This window comes from Tetrao urogallus (assembly GCF_951394365.1).
Source record: "Tetrao urogallus genome assembly, chromosome: 12".
Classification (NCBI taxonomy): Eukaryota; Metazoa; Chordata; class Aves; order Galliformes; family Phasianidae; genus Tetrao; species Tetrao urogallus.
The window spans coordinates 1,065,783-1,083,468 of record NC_136825.1 but is presented as its reverse complement, the minus strand read 5'-3'; the positions used below and the strand labels follow the sequence as shown (position 1 = coordinate 1,083,468).

Sequence of the window (17,686 nt, the reverse complement as noted above, 5' to 3'; positions counted from 1 at the left end):
AGTGATGGTGAAGACAACCTAGGGGAGAGCAGGGAGGCGGTGGGTGGGTTCAAGTCACGGCCAAAAGCAGCCCCTTCCTCTACCTGTAGCCTGGGCATCCCTGCAAGCAGTGCTGGCAGTGCAGCAGGAGCATGGTTGAGGGTTGTGAGCTCCTGCAAGCATGGACACAGCACCCAGGCCCCTGCAGTTTGTGCTCTGAGCAGAGCTGGCTCCTAGCAGCACCCCAGACCCCATGCTCAGCCCGTGGTACCTCCACGAAGGGGTAGAAGCTGCTGTACCCCAGGCTCTGCCAGTAAGCTGCCGTCTCGAAGCGCAGTTTATAGGTGCCAGCCTCAGCCTGTCCAGGGGGCAGGAGGGGCAAACAGCGTCCATCTGCATCCGTCCACCTGAGAGCAGAAGGAAGCAGAAAGTGGCTGGCTCCAGTAGTTGCCGTTGGTGATGTGGGCAGCAGTCTGCACTGCCTGCTTGCTGCTGACTCTCCTACCTCTGTGCCAGCTCTGTCCACTGTCCCCCTGGCTCCGCCAGCTGTGCCAGGCGCAGAGCGAGGCCGGCAGCAGGCAGCCCTGTGGCCGTGTTCAGCACATGGGTGGTCAGGGAACCGCTCAGCATCTCGGGTTTGTCTGGAGCCTGTGGCACAGGAAGGGAGCAGTGCTGGGCTGTGCCTATGCCATCCATCTCCCCTTAGTACCATGCTGTGCCTACTGGAGCATGGATGTGCCCATGAGCATAGATAGTGGGGGCGGTGAGGAGCCCAGGGTAGGCACTGCCACAGCTGGGCACCCCTCTATCCCTGAGTGGCCCCAGCCCTCTGGCAGTGCCCCATGCATGCCAAGCTGGTGTCTGTGCAGCTGGGTCCCTCCTGGCACTTCTCCCTCCCCACAGGAGGAGGGAGGGGGGGATCTGTGTCCCTGCAGAACACAGGTGCCCACCACCCTCCCACACTGTGAGGCCAGCTGTTGGGGCACAGGGCCGTGCTGCAGCCCAACAGCTGCCTGCATGCTGTGGGCACCGCTGCTACCCCCGGTGTGGGCGTTCTGCTGGGAAGGAGGGCTGCCTGCTGGGCTTCCTGCTCAGCCCCGCGCCTGCATGCTGCTGGCTGTCTGGAAGCAGCCATGTCCCCGTCGCCTTCCCAGCCTGCGCTGATCTGCAGTGTCACTGTGTCACGTGCAGTGGATATTAACCCTGCAAGTGCTCCCGGGCCGCTTGGGGCAGGCAGCCAGTGCAGGGTCAGAGCAACGCACCTGCCCTCTAGGGGATGGGACGGCTGAGAGACACTGACCTGAAGGTGCTGGAGTGGATGGGTGCCTGCTTCCAGCCCAGCACCGGCTGTGGGCCTTGGCTGCTGGCTGAGCTGGGAGTGCTGGAGGCACAACAGCACGTGAGGGCACCCGGTGGCTTACCTGCCTTACCTCCATTCTGCTCTTCCAGCTCCCCACGTCCAATGCCGCCACTCAGAATGCCATCCCCTGCCCCAGCCGCCCTCCCCACGGAGCTGCCGGGCCGAGTGCCGCTATCCCAGCACGCTCCTCCCCGGCTGGGCTGGCCCGTGCAGGCGGCTCTGCACTGGGCAGTGCTCCCAGGTGCCTCCACAGCACCCGGCACTGCGGCCCCAGGGCTGGTGGACCCAAGCCCAGATGAATGTTGGTGTGCCAGAGCAGGGCTGAGCCCCTGGGGTCTCACCTGGACGAGCTGTGCTTGTTCGACCTGCCTGTCTCCTGCAGAGTGCTGAGGTGTGGCTGCCCGCGTGATGGAGCCCAGCTCCCTCCTGGGCCGTGGGGAACAGCCCAGAGCCTCATCCGCACTAGGGCTGCCCACGAGGGGTGCAACTCACCTTGTTGGTCTTCAGGATGTCGTCGGTGCTGGGGGTGTTGGCATCCGTGACCTCAATGACGGCCGTGGCGGTGTTGGACAGGCCCTTGCCCTCCTGGTCCGTGGCCTGGACAATCAGCGTGTAGTTGGGAGTGGTCTGCAAGATGAGGTCACGCCATCAGAGGCCCCGCGTCCCCACAGCGCGTCCCGCTCCCGCCGCCCCTCTGTGTGTGGGCTCTGTGCCTGCCGTGGGGCACGAGGAGAGCGCCCACCTCCCGGTCCAGCCCCGTGCCCAGCACGCTGATGATGCCCTTGGCCGGGTCGATGGTGAACATCTGGGGGTGCGGGCTGGGCGGCTGCTGGCTGACGATGGAGTAGCTGACGATGCCGTTGTCGGTGTTCACCGCGTCGTCCGCGTCCGTGGCGCTCACGGTCATCACGGAGGTGCCTGGGCGGAGCGAAGAGCCGGGCAGACGTCACTCATGGGACGCGGCGCCGCTGCCCCCGGCGCCGCTGCATCCCGGGGCTCCCGGCCCCCCGCCCGCCCGCCGGCCCCCGCACCCGGCTTCGCGTTCTCCTCGATGTAGCCGACGAAGAGCTCCTTGATGAACACGGGCCTGTTGTCGTTCTGGTCCATCACCGTGATGATGATCTCCATGGGGTCCTCCACGGGCTGCCCGCTGGCCGACACGGCGTGGGAGAAGAGCTGCGGGGGCACCGTCAGCCCGCACGGCCCCGCACCGCCCGCCCGCAGCCAATGCAGCCCCCACTCACGGTGTAGCGATCGATCTTCTCCCGGTCCAGCTGCTCGGTCACCTCCAGCCACCCCGTCTCGCGCTCGATGACGAAGATGCCCACGGGCGGGCTGTCCACGCCCTGCCCCGTGATGCTGTAGTACACCTTGGACTCCTTGTCCTTGTTGGATTTGATCTGGCGGCGAGGCGGGGCGGTGAGAGGGGACAGCCAGGGCCGGTGCCCATCCCGGTGACGCTGCGCTCAGCCCGGCCCGGGGCGGCTCAGCCCTCAGCCCCGTACCTGCACCAGCCTCATGGGGTAGGGCCCGCGGTGGTTCTCGAGGCAGCTGATGGGGGGGATGACCCAATCCCTCTTCTGCCTCCGGAGGAAGCCGGAGTCGTGCTTGGGGAAGCTCAGCACATCTGCCTGAACACCAGACACTGCGTCCTGCAGGATGGATGGTGGTTGGGCTGTGCTCCAGCCCTGCTGCTCCTCCCTGCAGCCCTCCACTGCCATGCAGAGGGTCCCACCTGCACGAGGAGGACGAGGAGGATGAAGGCTCGGGGTGACATGGCTCTAGCCCTGCTGGGCGCTCGTTTGAGTGCTGACCCGACACGGCTCTCGTTGTGGACTTTCACCTTGGCAGCGCTTCCCCTGCTCGGCTCACGTGGGCACTGGGCAGCAAAAGGGCCAAGGTGAACCCTCCTCCTTCACTGGGTGCACCGGGGAACGATGTTGCTGAGGAAAGGGTGGGGGTCTCCGTGCCTTCTCTGCGTCTGTCTTTACCGGCCAGAGCCGCTCACTCAGCCCGTGGTTGGGACACAGGCACGGGGCTGCAGGAGCACCACCGCTCGAGGACAACGCTGGGCAGAGACCGACGGGATGGGGTCCAACGCGGCCGAGAGCCGGGTCCTGCCGGTCATACCGACCGCACGCAGCTCCGTGGAAAAGGATCTGGGGGTGCCAGAAACGGGCACTGCCAATGGCACCCTTGGTCCCGGGGCGCTTCTCACGGGGCAGCACGGAAGCACCGGGGGGCGCGCGGCGGCAGCGGGCGGAGCTCCCGGAGATGCGGGGCGGGTGCGGGGCGGGGTCGGGGCGGGGCGGAGCGGGCGGTACCTGCGCGGCCGCGGCCTCACCTGGAGCGGCGCGTTGAAACGGGCGGGTTCGCGGCGCGGCGCTCGGTGGCGGCGGGGCCATGTGCGGGTCGCGCTCCGGGCTCTGCCCGCTCCTTCTCCTGCTGCTGCTCGCCGCCGCCCCGGCTCGGCCGTGCTCCCCCCCGGGGCCGCGCCGCGGATCGCTCCCGGCTCCCGGTAAGCGGTGCCGTCGGGGCGCGGGGAGCATCGTTGGGCCGGAGGTGCCGCCGCGCCGTGCGGGACCGCGCGTGTGGGTAGGGCGGGCTGCCCCAGGAGCGGCGGAGTTCCTCTTGGTGCGATGCGCGGTTCCCATCTTGCCCCCCCACCGCTATGGGGGAAGGGGGCCCGGCGATGCCGTCGGGACGCGGGGCGGGGGCTGCTCGCGCACACCGGGGAGTGGGAGCGGTCCTTTCCTGGCTGCTCTCTGCCCCGAGCGGCGGCCCTCGGCGGGCTTTTGGTGGCTGCATCCCCCGGGCCGTGGGAGGGGGCTGCTGGTGCCGTTCGGGTCCCCTCGTTGCCTCCAGTTCGGCCGTGGGGAGGGGAGAGGCCGGGAGCTCCTGGACGGCATCGGTACCCCTCGGGTCGGTGGTCGGCGGCGGACGGGCGATGGGAGGCGGCTGCCCCGGGGGTCCGTTCTCTGATCCGGGTGGGGAGGGGCAGCGACTCGTCCCGATGCCGGTGGGGCCGCTCACGGTGTTTACTCGTCGGCGTCCCCGGGGAGTGGAGCTGCTCGGGAACCGCGGCCGCAGCCAGTGCTGCCTAATGGCTGCGGAGCACTCAAAGCACTTCGCTGTAAGTGCTCTCTCCGTGCCAGGCCCTGACCTCAGCCCGCTCGGATGCTGCGTGCCGCTGCCCACGGCCCAGCTCCTGCCGGCAGTGGGACTGGCACCAGGGCAGGGCTGGGCTGGGGGTGCAGCCCTGCGGCCGGGGGACACAGTGTCCCAGAACACTGAGGGTACGAGAATGGGGGGTTCTCTCCCCTGAGCTGGTACTGGAGCACAGCTCAGCTCCAAAGGCAGGGCTGGAGGCTGCCCGCGGCACGGAGGCTCGTGTCTCAGCCATGATGTGGTTGCGGCCTTTCCGGCCCCAGCATCTTCCTTATCGCCCACCATAAAGGGCCGCCGGCGCTTCTCTCCAGGCTCCAGCTCCGTATGGGGATGAGGGAACTCTCCAGGGATTTCCCCCCACCCAGAGACCCGCGGGCACAGCTCTCCTCATCCACTCCCATCTCCCCCAGCCCCCGGCAACCTCTCAGCAGTGTGCTCGGAGCAGCTTAGCGCTGCTAATCCCCTAAACCCGCAGCACTGCCGGGCTGGGGGTCGGGGCTGCAGTGTGGCCGCAGGTGTGGGACCCTGCGATGGTGGAGTCGCTGCCCGGGGGGGGTGGGTCGGAGCCGGGAGCCCCGAGGCGGGGACACGCTGAGGTGGGAGGCGCGGGGCAGGGCGCTGCGTGCCCAGGAATTTCCCGTAATCTCCGCAACAAAGCCGAGGCGCGCTCCTGCTGCTGCCCGCCCCCGTGCTGGGAGCGGCCCTGACCTTCCCAAATCCCTCTCCCTGGAGCTGGGCTGCGAGCACGTGGAGCCCTGCGGGCGTTCGGATGGCGTGTGGGCCTGAGGACGGCTCCTGGGGGCTGCGTCCCCTCCCGCCCCCCTGACCCTTTGCCTCTTGCAGCGACCTTAGGACGCGGCGCGGTGCTGGATGACATCGAGGAGCCCCACGTCGGGGCGCTGCCCGTGGCTCCCCGGGATGCCAGCAGCCCGCGGGTCCCCACGCGGAGCAGGCGCTCCCTGCAGGTAACGCTCTCGGCAGCCCCGTCCCCAAACCCCCCGCGTGCGGCCGCTCCATCACTGCTCCCCTTCCTGCAGGAGTTCCCTGATGTCCCTCACGCTCAAACCGCTCTGAGGAGGCAGAAGAGGGATTGGGTGATCCCTCCCATCAAAGTTCCTGAGAATGAGAGGGGCCCCTTCCCCAAAAACTTGGTTCAGGTATGGAGGAGCCCCCGAGGTTTCAGTGATGCTGTGTCTGGGTGGGATTTCAGGGCTGGCCATGGCTGTGCGCACTGAAGGCAGCGGAATGCCGGCCATGGGCACGGATCTGAAACCCAGACTGGGGTACCGTGGCTGAGGGGTGCGTGGGGGGGCTGCTCACCCTGCAGTGGGGAGGCACAGCCCTGCACCGCTGCATCTCCTCCCAGATCAAATCCAACCGGGACCGGGAGGCAAAGATTTTCTACAGCATCACTGGGCAGGGGGCGGATGCTCCCCCCGAGGGCATCTTCACCATTGAGAAGGAGACAGGCTGGATGAAGGTGATGCAGCCGCTGGACCGGGAGCACATCGACAAGTACCATGTGGGTCCCTGCTGCGGGGCGCTGGGTTCACACCAGTGCCGTGCTGTCTCCACACTCACCCCTCTGCCCTGCAGCTCTACTCCCATGCCGTGTCTGAGAATGGCAAACCCGTGGAGGAGCCGATGGAGATCATAGTGACGGTGACGGACCAAAATGACAACAAGCCCCAGTTCACACAGGAGGTGTTCCGAGGCTCTGTGCCCGAAGGCGCGCTGCCAGGTAGGGCTGTGCTGCAGGGAGAAGCTCTGCGTCCTGCAGGATGCATCCTCGGGAATGAGGCTGCCCCGTCCTCCACACCCACCCTGCCCACACAGATCCTCCGTTGTCCCCCAGGCACTTCGGTGATGCAGGTGAACGCCACGGATGCTGACGACGATGTGGAGACCTACAACGGTGTTATCGCCTACTCCATCCTCAGCCAGGAGCCGCGAGAGCCCCATCCCCACATGTTCACCGTCAACCGCGCCACCGGCACCCTCAGCGTCATCGCCAGCGGCCTCGACCGGGAGGTGGGAGCCGTGCCCACAGGGCAGTCCTGGCACTGTGGCTCTGGGTGCTGATGTCTGTCTGTCCATCGCAGCGCGTGCGGGAATACACGCTGACCATGCAGGCGGCCGACCTGGACGGGCAGGGGCTGACCACGACGGCGCTGGCTGTGATTGAGATCACGGATGTCAATGACAACGCCCCTGAATTTGAGCCCAAAATGGTACCGTGGCTGTGACGTGGGCAGGGTGTGCCGGGTGCTGTGGGCTCCGTGCTGACCATTCCTAATCCACAGTATGAGGCAGCTGTGCCAGAGAATGAGGCCGAGCTGGAGGTGGCCCGGTTGGCCACCACGGACCTGGATGAGCCACAGACAGCAGCGTGGCGTGCAGTCTATTCCATCGTGCGTGGCAATGAGGGCGGTGCCTTCACCATCACCACTGACCCTGCCAGCAATGAGGGTGTCCTGCGCACGGCCAAGGTGCGTGTCCCCTGCTTGTCCCTGTACCACAGCCACCAGCCCTGGGTGGTGCTGCCCATCCTGTCACTTCCCACAGGGTCTGGACTACGAGGCCAAGCGGCAGTTCGTGCTCCATGTGGCCGTGGTCAATGAAGCTCCCTTCGCCATCAAGCTGCCCACAGCCACGGCCACAGTGACGGTCGGTGTGGAGGATGTGAACGAGGCGCCCGCCTTTGACCCGCCGCTGCGGCTGGCCCAGGTGCCGGAGGATGTGCCGCTGGGGCAGCCCCTCGCCTCCTATACAGCCCAGGATCCTGACAGAGCCCAGCAGCAGCGCATCAAGTGAGCAGGGCCGGGTTGGGGTCAGAGATGGATCCCTGTTGCCATGCCCCGCAGGACCAACCCGCTGTGCCCACAGGTACGTGATGGGCAGTGACCCCGCGGGCTGGCTGGCTGTGCACCCCGAGAACGGCATCATCACAGCACGGGAGCAGCTGGACCGTGAGTCCCCGTTCACCAAGAACAGCACCTACACGGCCGTGCTGCTGGCTGTAGATGACGGTGAGTGCGGCGGCTGTGAAAGGGGCCCTTGTTCCCACGTTCCCATCAGGCTGCAGTCCCACATGAGGGACATGTGCTGCTGGCGTCACGGGGGCTGCGTCCCGCTCAGCCCCAGGGCAGGGAGTGGTGCCTGTGCTGCCCATAAAGCCTTCTGCCAGCATGGGAGTCCCACTGCAGTGTCCCTTACCGGCCCCACTTCTCCTTGTAGGATTGCCACCTGCCACAGGCACCGGCACGCTGCTCCTCACCCTGCTGGATGTCAATGACCACGGCCCTGAGCCCGAGCCCCGTGACATCGTCATCTGTAACCGCAGCCCCGTGCCCCAGGTGCTGACCATCACCGACCGGGACCTGCCCCCCAACACCGGGCCATTCCGTGCTGAGCTGAGCCATGGTTCTGGGGACAGCTGGGCGGTGGAGGTTGGCAGTGGAGGTAACATGGGGACTCGAGGTGGTGGTGCACCTGGTCCCACATGAGCCAATGTGATGAAATGAAACTTGTCACCTATCCCATGCAGGTGACACCGTTGCCTTGTGGCTGACGGAGCCCCTGGAGCAGAACCTGTACAGCGTCTACCTGCGGCTCTTTGACCGCCAGGGCAAGGACCAGGTCACCGTCATCAGGGCACAAGTGTGCGACTGCCAGGGCCGGGTGGAGAGCTGTGCCCAGAAGCCGCGGGTGGATACCGGTGTGCCCATCGTGCTCGCCGTGCTGGGCGCCGTGCTGGCTCTGCTGCGTGAGTGCCCACCCGCTTTGGGGTGTGGGAGGGACCCAAGGATGCAGCATGGGGATGAAGCACTGATGCAGCTCCTCTCCTGCAGTCGTGTTACTGCTGCTGCTTCTCCTGGTGAGGAGGAGGAAGGTGGTGAAGGAGCCGCTGCTGCTGCCTGAGGACGACACGAGGGACAACATCTTCTACTACGGGGAGGAAGGTGGGGGTGAGGAGGACCAGGTGAGGGCCGGGCCCGAGGTCGTGGGGAGGAGTTGCAGTGCTCCCTGGGCGTCAGCCTCATCCTGCTCCGTCCCCACACAGGACTACGACCTGAGCCAGCTGCACCGCGGCCTGGACGCCCGTCCCGAGGTGATCCGCAATGATGTGGCCCCCCCGCTGATGGCCGCCCCCCAGTACCGGCCCCGGCCCGCCAACCCCGATGAGATCGGAAACTTCATCGACGAGGTGAGCCCCAGCCGGCCGTGCTGCTCTGCTGGGCTGCCCCGCAGCGCTGCCATCCTGTAGGGCTGAGGCCGGGGGGAGCAGTGGGTGAGCCCTTCCTCTGACCCCCCCCCAGAACCTGAAGGCGGCCGACACGGACCCCACGGCCCCCCCCTACGACTCGCTGCTGGTGTTCGACTACGAGGGCGGCGGCTCGGAGGCCACCTCGCTCAGCTCCCTCAACTCCTCCGCCTCCGACCAGGACCAGGACTACGACTACCTCAACGAGTGGGGCAACCGCTTCAAGAAGCTGGCGGAGCTCTATGGCGGCGGGGAGGACGACGAATAGCCCCCACCCCCCCCCCCCCCCAGTGCTGCTGCTGCCCAAAGCCTTACCCTGCCCGTGCCTTGGGGCCATGCTCCCCTCTCCTGCACTCCCTGTGCTGCCCAAAGCAGCCTTGGCTTCCTCCTGTGTGTTTCAACTTTTGTTTTTTTTTTTTTTTTTTTAAAGAAAACATGAATTTAATGTAGTGAGACGGTACTGGTGGGCTGAGCTGGGATCTGTAGAAGTTTTAAAGAAGTTTTAATAAAGGATGTGGCTTTCCTTTTTTTTCTTTTTTAAGATCTTCCTCTCTCCTGTGCTGTGATTCTGGGGAACGTGTGCTCCAGGGGCTCAGAGCCAGACTCTCAGCCGGGCATCCTGGCAGCACGGGCTGGCACAGCCCGATCCCCTGTGTGCCAGGATGGGGAGCACAGGGAGCAGGGCTGCCCGTCCCCGGGGATCTCTGCCTGCTTGGCGCTCAGCAATAAGTGCATTAAACAACTTCACTGCATTAACCAAGCCGGCTGAGCACTGTGCCTAGGGGGAAGCGAGCAGTGCTGCTGCCGCGCCACGGCCGGGGCTCAGCCGCTGTCCCAGCTCGGTAGGAGCAGCCCCGGCGTCCCCTATGCGGACTTTGCTCCCTTGCAGCCGCGGGGGCGGCGGTGGCACCGAGGGGCGCTGCTCATCTCGGGCCGGAAAGGAGCGCCGCAGTTCGCAGAAGGGGCGACAGCTGAAGGAAGGAAGGAAGGGAGGAAGGGGACCGAACCCGCCGCCCTCTCATCCCCCCGTGGGCCTCGTGCCCGTGGAAGGCGCCGTGGGACGGGGCGGGCGGGACGGGGCGGCCCCGGTGAGGCGGAGCGGGGCGGGGAGGGGCTCGGCGGGGCCAACACCTGCGGGCGGGGCGCTCCCACCTGCGCTCGGCGGAGGCAGAGCTCGGCAGCTCCGTCTGCAGCGGTACCGGCCCGGTCCCTGAGCCATGGGGCGGCGGTGGGGTTCCACCGCCCCGCAGCGTTTCCCCGTGTTGGTGCTGCTGCTGCTGCTCCAGGTGCGGGGCTGCCGGGCGGGATGGAGGGGGCAGGAGGGGACAGAAAGGGAAAGGGCTGACGCCTCTCTCGGGCAGGTGTGCGGCTGGCGGTGTGATGAGGCAGCCCCCTGCCAGCCCGGCTTTGCTGCAGAGACCTTCACCTTCAGTGTGCCCCGGGACAGCGTGGCGGCGGGCAAGGAGCTGGGACGAGGTAGGACCCTGCGGGGCAGCTGGGGCTGTGGGTACGGAGCTGTGCGCCCACGAGGTGCGACAGAGCTGTGGTTGTGAGGATGGGTTGGGTGTGCGATGCTGATGGTGGTGAGATACGTGGGGACAAGCTCAGTGCGTGGTACCAAGGGTGGCTGGTACCAAGGACAAAGGTGTTCCTGATGGGACAGGCTCTATGCGTGGCAAGTTGGCATAGAAATATGATTGTGGGGGTGGGCTGGGTGCGTGGCACCGAGGGTAGCCATGGGGAACAAAGCCGTGGCTAAGTGTGCCCTGCGTGGTGTCAGGGCCGGCTGCACTCAGCCCAGTTCAATGCTGGTGGCCGTGGGCACACAGAGCCGTGCCTATGTGTCCCAGCTCCCCGAGCAGCCAGGTGGTGCAGGTGCCGGGGCGAGGGCGCGCGGGGGCAGCGGGTGCCTCTCCCAGCAGCACCGAGGCGGGCGGCGCTGACTCAGGCAGAGCGGGCTTGTTCGGGCCGGCAGGCTGGGTGTGGGGCATGGAGCCCGGCCCTGAGCCTGCACCGAGCACACATCAGCACCGAGCACACATCAGCACTGAGCCCGCATCAGCACCGAGCGCCTGTCCTGGTGCGGAGCCGTGCGTGGGTGCGCAGTGGTTCTTGGAAAGGGTGGCTGAGGAGCTCCAGTGTGAGTTTCGCCCACGCTGGGGAGTATCGGGGCTGGGAGCTGAACCCTGCACTGTACCGAATGCATTCCGTGTTTGAGCTTTCTGTCGGTTAATCATTTACCAATGCTGTGCAGCACGGCAGGCTGTGCCCATTGGGGCAGCGCCTGACACCAGGGTGACGAGCAGCTGCGTGCCAAGCGGCACTTCCCCAGCACACAGCGTCGGCTCCCAGCTGGAAATCCCCAGCTGCTGAGCACCAGGCTTCCCGTCTGGGGCCGGTGACAGAGGACATGTGTGGGAGGAGGGTGTCTGAGTCTGCCCACGCGTGCCAGCGCTGCTGCCGCAATGCCCGGCCCCAGAGCATCGTGCCGTGCCCTCCGTGCCGCGCGGCCCTTGAAAAGCCCCATTTGTGGTACAGCACGGGCAGGCTGATGAGCTGCCCTGTAATTATCCGATGAGCTGAGCACTGTGTTTGCAGTCAGACAGGTCTGGATTGGCCCCGAGTGGCGGTGGGGTGGTGAACATCAGTGGGTGCTCCAGGGGCCGGGTTGGGTGCAGCTCTGGGCTTCCCGGCGGCGCTGCAACTGCCCGGCTGATGAAAGGGCTCAGTGGAGGAAGGAGCAATTTCCTCCATGTTAATGCAGGCTGTAAAAGCTGCACGGCATGATGCTTTCCAGTGGGTGCTGGGGCTGCTGCTGCCCCACACCACAAGGGAAGGATGGACAGCACCTGCCTTGCATCCCTGGGCTGTGTTCAGCCTCACTTACTGCACAAAGGTAGGGGATGGGATGGCAGATCGCAGGAAGGAGCTCTCAAGGAGCCCTCGGCTGTGTGGATATGGCACTTTATGGGAGGAACACAGGTTTGCAGCCAGATGTGACACTCCCCAGTTGCATAGGTCCCGGATCAGCCCTAAATGGGAGAAACCTTGAGAGTCTGAAGTCACGGTGAAACTCGGTGATGTCAGTCCCTGGCGGGACGTGTGGCTCACAGTGTTCTCACAGCACTTTCACCCCGGCTGCTCACAGGCTGACGTGTGCCTCCCCCTGCCACCAGCTTCCGCCCCGGCACAGCCACTTGCACAACCTGTGTGGGGACAGGGAAGAGTCTTGGGATGGTGGCACTTGGCTGTGCCTGTGACTCACCCTGCGCCCAGCCCGGGTGAGACACTTTCCTGTGTCACAGCAGAACGGAGGTAGCTTAGTGTCCCCAGGTCCTAGCCCAGAGTGGAAGGCTCACCTCCCGGCCCCAGCTTTGAGCCAGTAATTCACTGATTTTGGCCAATCGCATTTGATGGTCCAGAAAAGCAGGAGCCCCTGAGCTCGACCCCACGCCCCGCCGAGGCCCCACTGGCTCTGTGCCCTGGGGAGAATGGAACTGGGAGGGGTTGGCTTTCAAGTGTGGAGCTGGAAAAACAGGTTGTGCGCGGCCGGGCGCAGAGGGGGAGAGCGGGAGCTGAGCGGCGGTGCGGGGCCGGGTGCTGAGCACGGTGTGCTCCCTGCACCGCGTCGGTTCGGGGCCGGGTGCTGAGCACGGTGCGCCCCGCCGGCCGGGTGCCAGGTGCCCGCGGGGATGGGGCACCTCCCCACTGCGAGCCCACGGTGCGGGAGCGCCCGGCATGCCCCAGCACAGCCCTGCACAGCCGGCACCACCGGCTGTCCCGGCCTGGCCGGGGGTCCTGCCTGGATTGGCATCGCCCCGCGGGGAGCGGCGCTCGGATGTGAGCGAGCAGCCCCCAGCCCGGCTCTGCCATCACCTCCCCCTTGCTGTTGTCTCTGAATTCCTGGGCTGCCTGCAGGCTGATGTAACACGGGACGCTGGGACAGGTCCCGGCAGTGACGCCCGCCCCTGGGGAGCCCACCTCCGTGCATCTCACCCTGGGCACACTGCTGTGCCGTGGCGGTACCCCGCGTGCTGTACAGCTGTGCAGGAGCCGAGGTTGCGCAGGTCAAGGGGACCCAGGCTGGGTGCTGCTGGCTCAAACAAAACATCCCCAGACAAAGGAACGTTTGTTCTGGCAGCTCCAGCCATGCGGCCATGGCTCATGTGATGCTGATGCTCGCCGCGGAGCTGCGCGGTCCCCCCCCCTCAGGCTGTCCTCAGCCCTGACATGCCGGTCCCTGCTTGAGCAGTGCCAGACCTGCGTGGCCAGTGCTGGAGCTCACACCGTGACCTAGCAGGGTGACACCGGGGTGCCATCTGACCCAAAAGAACCCCAAACGGCAGAGGGGATGGATTCAGCACGGATGCCGGGGCAGCAGGGGTGCTCCAACTGCTGTCACACGCCTTTGGGTGCACCTTCCCCACCGCACAGATTCACGCTCCAGTCGGCTGCTGATGTGGCCGTGAGCCAGCGTATCAGAGCCAGACAAAGCCTTTGTTTTGATTTGAAAAGCAACCGGAGCAGCAGCACAGCACCCTCTCCCACTGCCACAGGCAGGGCAGCAGCGGTGCCATGGGGACACGTGCTGCATGGACACACCATGCCATGTGGCAAGGATGGGTAACGCTGAGGTTGGGTATTAGGAGAAATTTCTTTGGAAGAGCAGTGATGTGTTGGCATCGGCTCCCCGGGGAGTGGTGGAGTCACCATCCCTGGAGGTGTTCAAGGACTGTGGAGATGTGGCACTCAGGGATGCAGTTAATGGTTGTGGTGGGGTGGGTTGAGAATCCCAGTGGTGTTTCCTAACCAGAACAATTCTATGATCGTACAGCGTGCCACACATAGGCTGCACTGCTCACGGTGCAGAGTGAGGGGATGCTCTGTGCCCGGGCTTTCCTGTGCATGCTGGTGTGCATGGGGATGCGCTGTGCACGGTGGGTGCCCACGCTCTCCCTCTGCCTGCAGTGAGCTTTGCAGCCTGCGGCAGCCAGCCATGGGCCGTGTTTGTCCCGGCTGATACACGCTTCAAGGTGAACGTGGATGGCGTCGTCTCAACAAAACGGCCACTGAGGCTCCATGGGAGGGAGATCAGCTTCATCATCTACGCACGGGACGCCACGGGCCAGAGGCACTCAGCCCAGGTGACCGTGGGCAGGCAGAGGAACCACCACCACCACAGCCACCACCTGCAGGTGAAGTGAAATCCCCATAGTCAGTGCAGCCCTTTGGGGCTGAGAGCTGCACGTGCCTCTGGGCTGCAATGTGCTGAGCAGGCACCAGAACCAGCCGCTGCTCCTGCAGGACATGACGCCGGCTGTGCTGAGCTTCCCCAAGCACGACTCCGGCTTCCTCCGGAGGCAGAAGAGGGATTGGGTCATCCCCCCCATCAGCTGCCTCGAGAACCACCGCGGGCCCTACCCCATGAGGCTGGTGCAGGTACGGGGCTGAGGGCTGAGCCGCCCCGGGCCGGGCTGAGCGCAGCGTCACCGGGATGGGCACCGGCCCTGGCTGTCCCCTCTCACCGCCCCGCCTCGCCGCCAGATCAAATCCAACAAGGACAAGGAGTCCAAGGTGTACTACAGCATCACGGGGCAGGGCGCGGACAGCCCGCCCGTGGGCATCTTCGTCATTGAGCGCGAGACGGGGTGGCTGGAGGTGACCGAGCAGCTGGACCGGGAGAAGATCGATCGCTACACCGTGAGTGGGGGCTGCGTTGGCTGCGGGGCGGGCGGGCGGTGCGGGGCCGTGCGGGCTGACGGTGCCCCCGCAGCTCTTCTCCCACGCCGTGTCGGCCAGCGGGCAGCCCGTGGAGGACCCCATGGAGATCATCATCACGGTGATGGACCAGAACGACAACAGGCCCGTGTTCATCAAGGAGCTCTTCGTCGGCTACATCGAGGAGAACGCGAAGCCGGGTGCGGGGGCCGGCGGGCGGGCGGGGGGCCGGGAGCCCCGGGATGCAGTGGTGCCGGGGGCGGCGGCGCCGCGTCCCATGAGTGACGTCTGCCCGGCTCTTCGCTCCGCCCAGGCACCTCCGTGATGACCGTGAGCGCCACGGACGCGGACGACGCAGTGAACACCGACAACGGCATCGTCAGCTACTCCATCGTCAGCCAGCAGCCGCCCAGCCCGCACCCCCAGATGTTCACCATCGACCCGGCCAAGGGCATCATCAGCGTGCTGGGCACGGGGCTGGACCGGGAGGTGGGCGCTCTCCTCGTGCCCCACGGCAGGCACAGAGCCCACACACAGAGGGGCGGCGGGAGCAGGACGCGCTGTGGGGACGCGGGGCCTCTGATGGCGTGACCTCATCTTGCAGACCACTCCCAACTACACGCTGATTGTCCAGGCCACGGACCAGGAGGGCAAGGGCCTGTCCAACACCGCCACGGCCGTCATTGAGGTCACGGATGCCAACGACAACATTCCCATCTTCGACCCTACCATGGTATGTGTTCCCTCACCCTAGCTGGCTCTCACCAGCTGCTGCCCTCCCCAGGCTGCCCACATGTGACCATCCCTGTGCCCTCTCTGCAGTACGAAGGGGTGGTAGAAGAGAACAAGCCGGGTATAGAGGTGGCCAGGCTGACCGTGACGGACCAAGACACACCAGGCTCCCCAGCCTGGCAAGCTGTTTACCACATCAAGAGTGGAGACCAGGATGGTGCCTTCAGCATTATCACCGACCCCAGCACCAACAATGGCATCCTGAAGACAGCCAAGGTGGGTCACCTCACTGTCGATGGCTCCAGTGTGGGCCATGTCCCCACCAGCCCCACTGCCACCTTAACCCCTGTCTCCAACCTGCAGGGCCTGGATTATGAGACCAAGAACCGCTACGACCTGGTGGTGACGGTGGAGAACAAAGTGGCCCTGTCCGTGCCCATCACACTGTCCACCGCCAGCGTCCTGGTGACTGTCTTGGATGTGAATGAGCCCCCTGTCTTTGTGCCCCCTATCAAGAGGGTGGGGGTATTAGAGGACCTACCAGTGGGGCACGAGGTTACATCCTACACAGCCCAAGATCCTGACAGGGACGTGAGGCAGAAAATCACGTAAGTGGGGGCTTGGCTGTCAGAGAGAGAGCATGGGGTGGGCATGAACCCCCCTGACAGCTCCCTCTGCCCAGGTACCGCATGGGCAGCGACCCGGCAGGCTGGCTGACTATTGACTCCGAGAACGGCATCATCACGGCTGCCCAGCCACTGGACCGCGAGTCGGTGCACGCCATCAACAGCACATACAAGGCTATCATCCTGGCTGTGGACAATGGTGAGGCTGTGCCCCCACTGCAGAGCTGGAAGCTCTGGGGATGTGGGCTCTCCACCTCGCTAATGTCCAGCTTTGTAGGGATACCGGATGCCACCGGGACGGGGACACTGCTGCTGCTCCTCCAGGATGTGAATGACAACGGCCCCACACCAGAGCCCCGGTCCTTTGAGATCTGCAACCGGCAGCCTGAGCAACAGATGCTGAGCATTGTTGACAAGGACCTGCCCCCACATACCTACCCCTTCAAGGCAGCACTGGAGCATGGTTCCAGCAACAACTGGACTGTTGCGATAAGGGGCCAAGGTAGGTGCTGCGGGGTGCAGGGCAATGAGGGAACACTGAGCAAGGGCAGATCCCAGCCACTTCTTTCTGTGCTACTCTGAATGACACCAGCACATGCAAGCTTCTGCTGGCTTGCATGAATGGGGAGCTGCCATGGGCCAGAGCCCTGATAGTGTCCTCACACCTGGGGACAGCTCTGAGCCCAATCTCCTCTCTCTTGCACAAGATGAGCTGGCCCTAAGCCTGAAAAAGGAGCTGGAGCCGGGCGAGTACAACATCTTCCTGAAGCTGATGGACAGCCAGGGCAAGGCACAGGTGACGCAGGTCAAAGCCCAGGTGTGTGAGTGTGAAGGGACAGCCAAGAACTGCGAGCGGAGGTCGTACATCGTCGGTGGGCTGGGTGTCCCTGCCATCCTGGGCATCCTGGGGGGCATCCTGGCCCTGCTGAGTGAGTATGGTGTGATGGGGATGTGGACGGCGCTGCTTTCCCCTCGCGGCCCTGATGCCATGCCCTCTGCTCGCAGTTCTGCTGCTGCTGCTGCTGCTCTTTGCCCGGCGACGCAAAGTGGAGAAGGAGCCGCTGCTGCCACCCGAGGATGACATGCGGGACAATGTCTACAATTACGATGAGGAGGGCGGCGGTGAGGAGGACCAGGTGGGACAGGGGTGCCGGGTCACAGCGCTGCCCGTGGGATCCTCGCAGCACTGCCCTATGGCAGATGGTCCTCCAGGGTCCTGCCGTAGCCATGAGGGATGTTTGCCATGCACAGAGCTCTCAATCCCCTGCAAAGCCCCTGGTTCATTCTGCCCCACAGCAGCAGTGCCTACGGCCATCCCTCAAGTGTCACGTTGCTGTCCTCTCATGCTCTCTGCTCCGTCCCCACACAGGACTACGACCTGAGCCAGCTGCACCGCGGCCTGGACGCCCGTCCCGAGGTGATCCGCAATGATGTGGCCCCCCCGCTGATGGCCGCCCCCCAGTACCGGCCCCGGCCCGCCAACCCCGATGAGATCGGAAACTTCATCGACGAGGTGAGCCCCAGCCGGCCGTGCTGCTCTGCTGGGCTGCCCTGCAGCGCTGCCATCCCGTAGGGCTGAGGCCGGGGGGAGCAGTGGGTGAGCCCTTCCTCTGACCCCCCCCCCAGAACCTGAAGGCGGCCGACACGGACCCCACGGCCCCCCCCTACGACTCGCTGCTGGTGTTCGACTACGAGGGCGGCGGCTCGGAGGCCACCTCGCTCAGCTCCCTCAACTCCTCCGCCTCCGACCAGGACCAGGACTACGACTACCTCAACGAGTGGGGCAACCGCTTCAAGAAGCTGGCGGAGCTCTATGGCGGCGGGGAGGACGACGACTAG

At 65.5% G+C, this 17,686-nt stretch overlaps 2 protein-coding genes across 2 annotated transcripts; both read left to right on the top strand.

Annotated features, from left to right (window-relative positions):
- Positions 1-3,742: 3,742 nt before the first annotated feature.
- Positions 3,743-9,039, top strand: CDH3 (cadherin 3; the record flags this gene model as incomplete). The annotated part of the gene is made up of 15 exons (XM_079541373.1): positions 3,743-3,857; positions 5,351-5,472; positions 5,545-5,664; positions 5,874-6,029; positions 6,104-6,248; positions 6,363-6,538; positions 6,610-6,738; positions 6,811-6,996; positions 7,073-7,317; positions 7,394-7,536; positions 7,745-7,969; positions 8,055-8,273; positions 8,359-8,489; positions 8,571-8,714; positions 8,827-9,039. 15 exons carry the CDS (start codon positions 3,743-3,745, stop codon positions 9,037-9,039), a joined length of 2,469 nt encoding a protein of 822 aa, XP_079397499.1.
- Positions 9,040-9,988: 949 nt separating this feature from the next.
- CDH1 (cadherin 1) lies at positions 9,989-17,686 on the top strand (the record flags this gene model as incomplete). The annotated part of the gene is made up of 16 exons (XM_079541371.1): positions 9,989-10,057; positions 10,133-10,247; positions 13,740-13,966; positions 14,076-14,210; positions 14,316-14,471; positions 14,545-14,689; positions 14,803-14,978; positions 15,094-15,222; positions 15,312-15,497; positions 15,585-15,829; positions 15,904-16,046; positions 16,125-16,349; positions 16,555-16,776; positions 16,853-16,983; positions 17,217-17,360; positions 17,474-17,686. 16 exons carry the CDS (start codon positions 9,989-9,991, stop codon positions 17,684-17,686), a joined length of 2,661 nt encoding a protein of 886 aa, XP_079397497.1.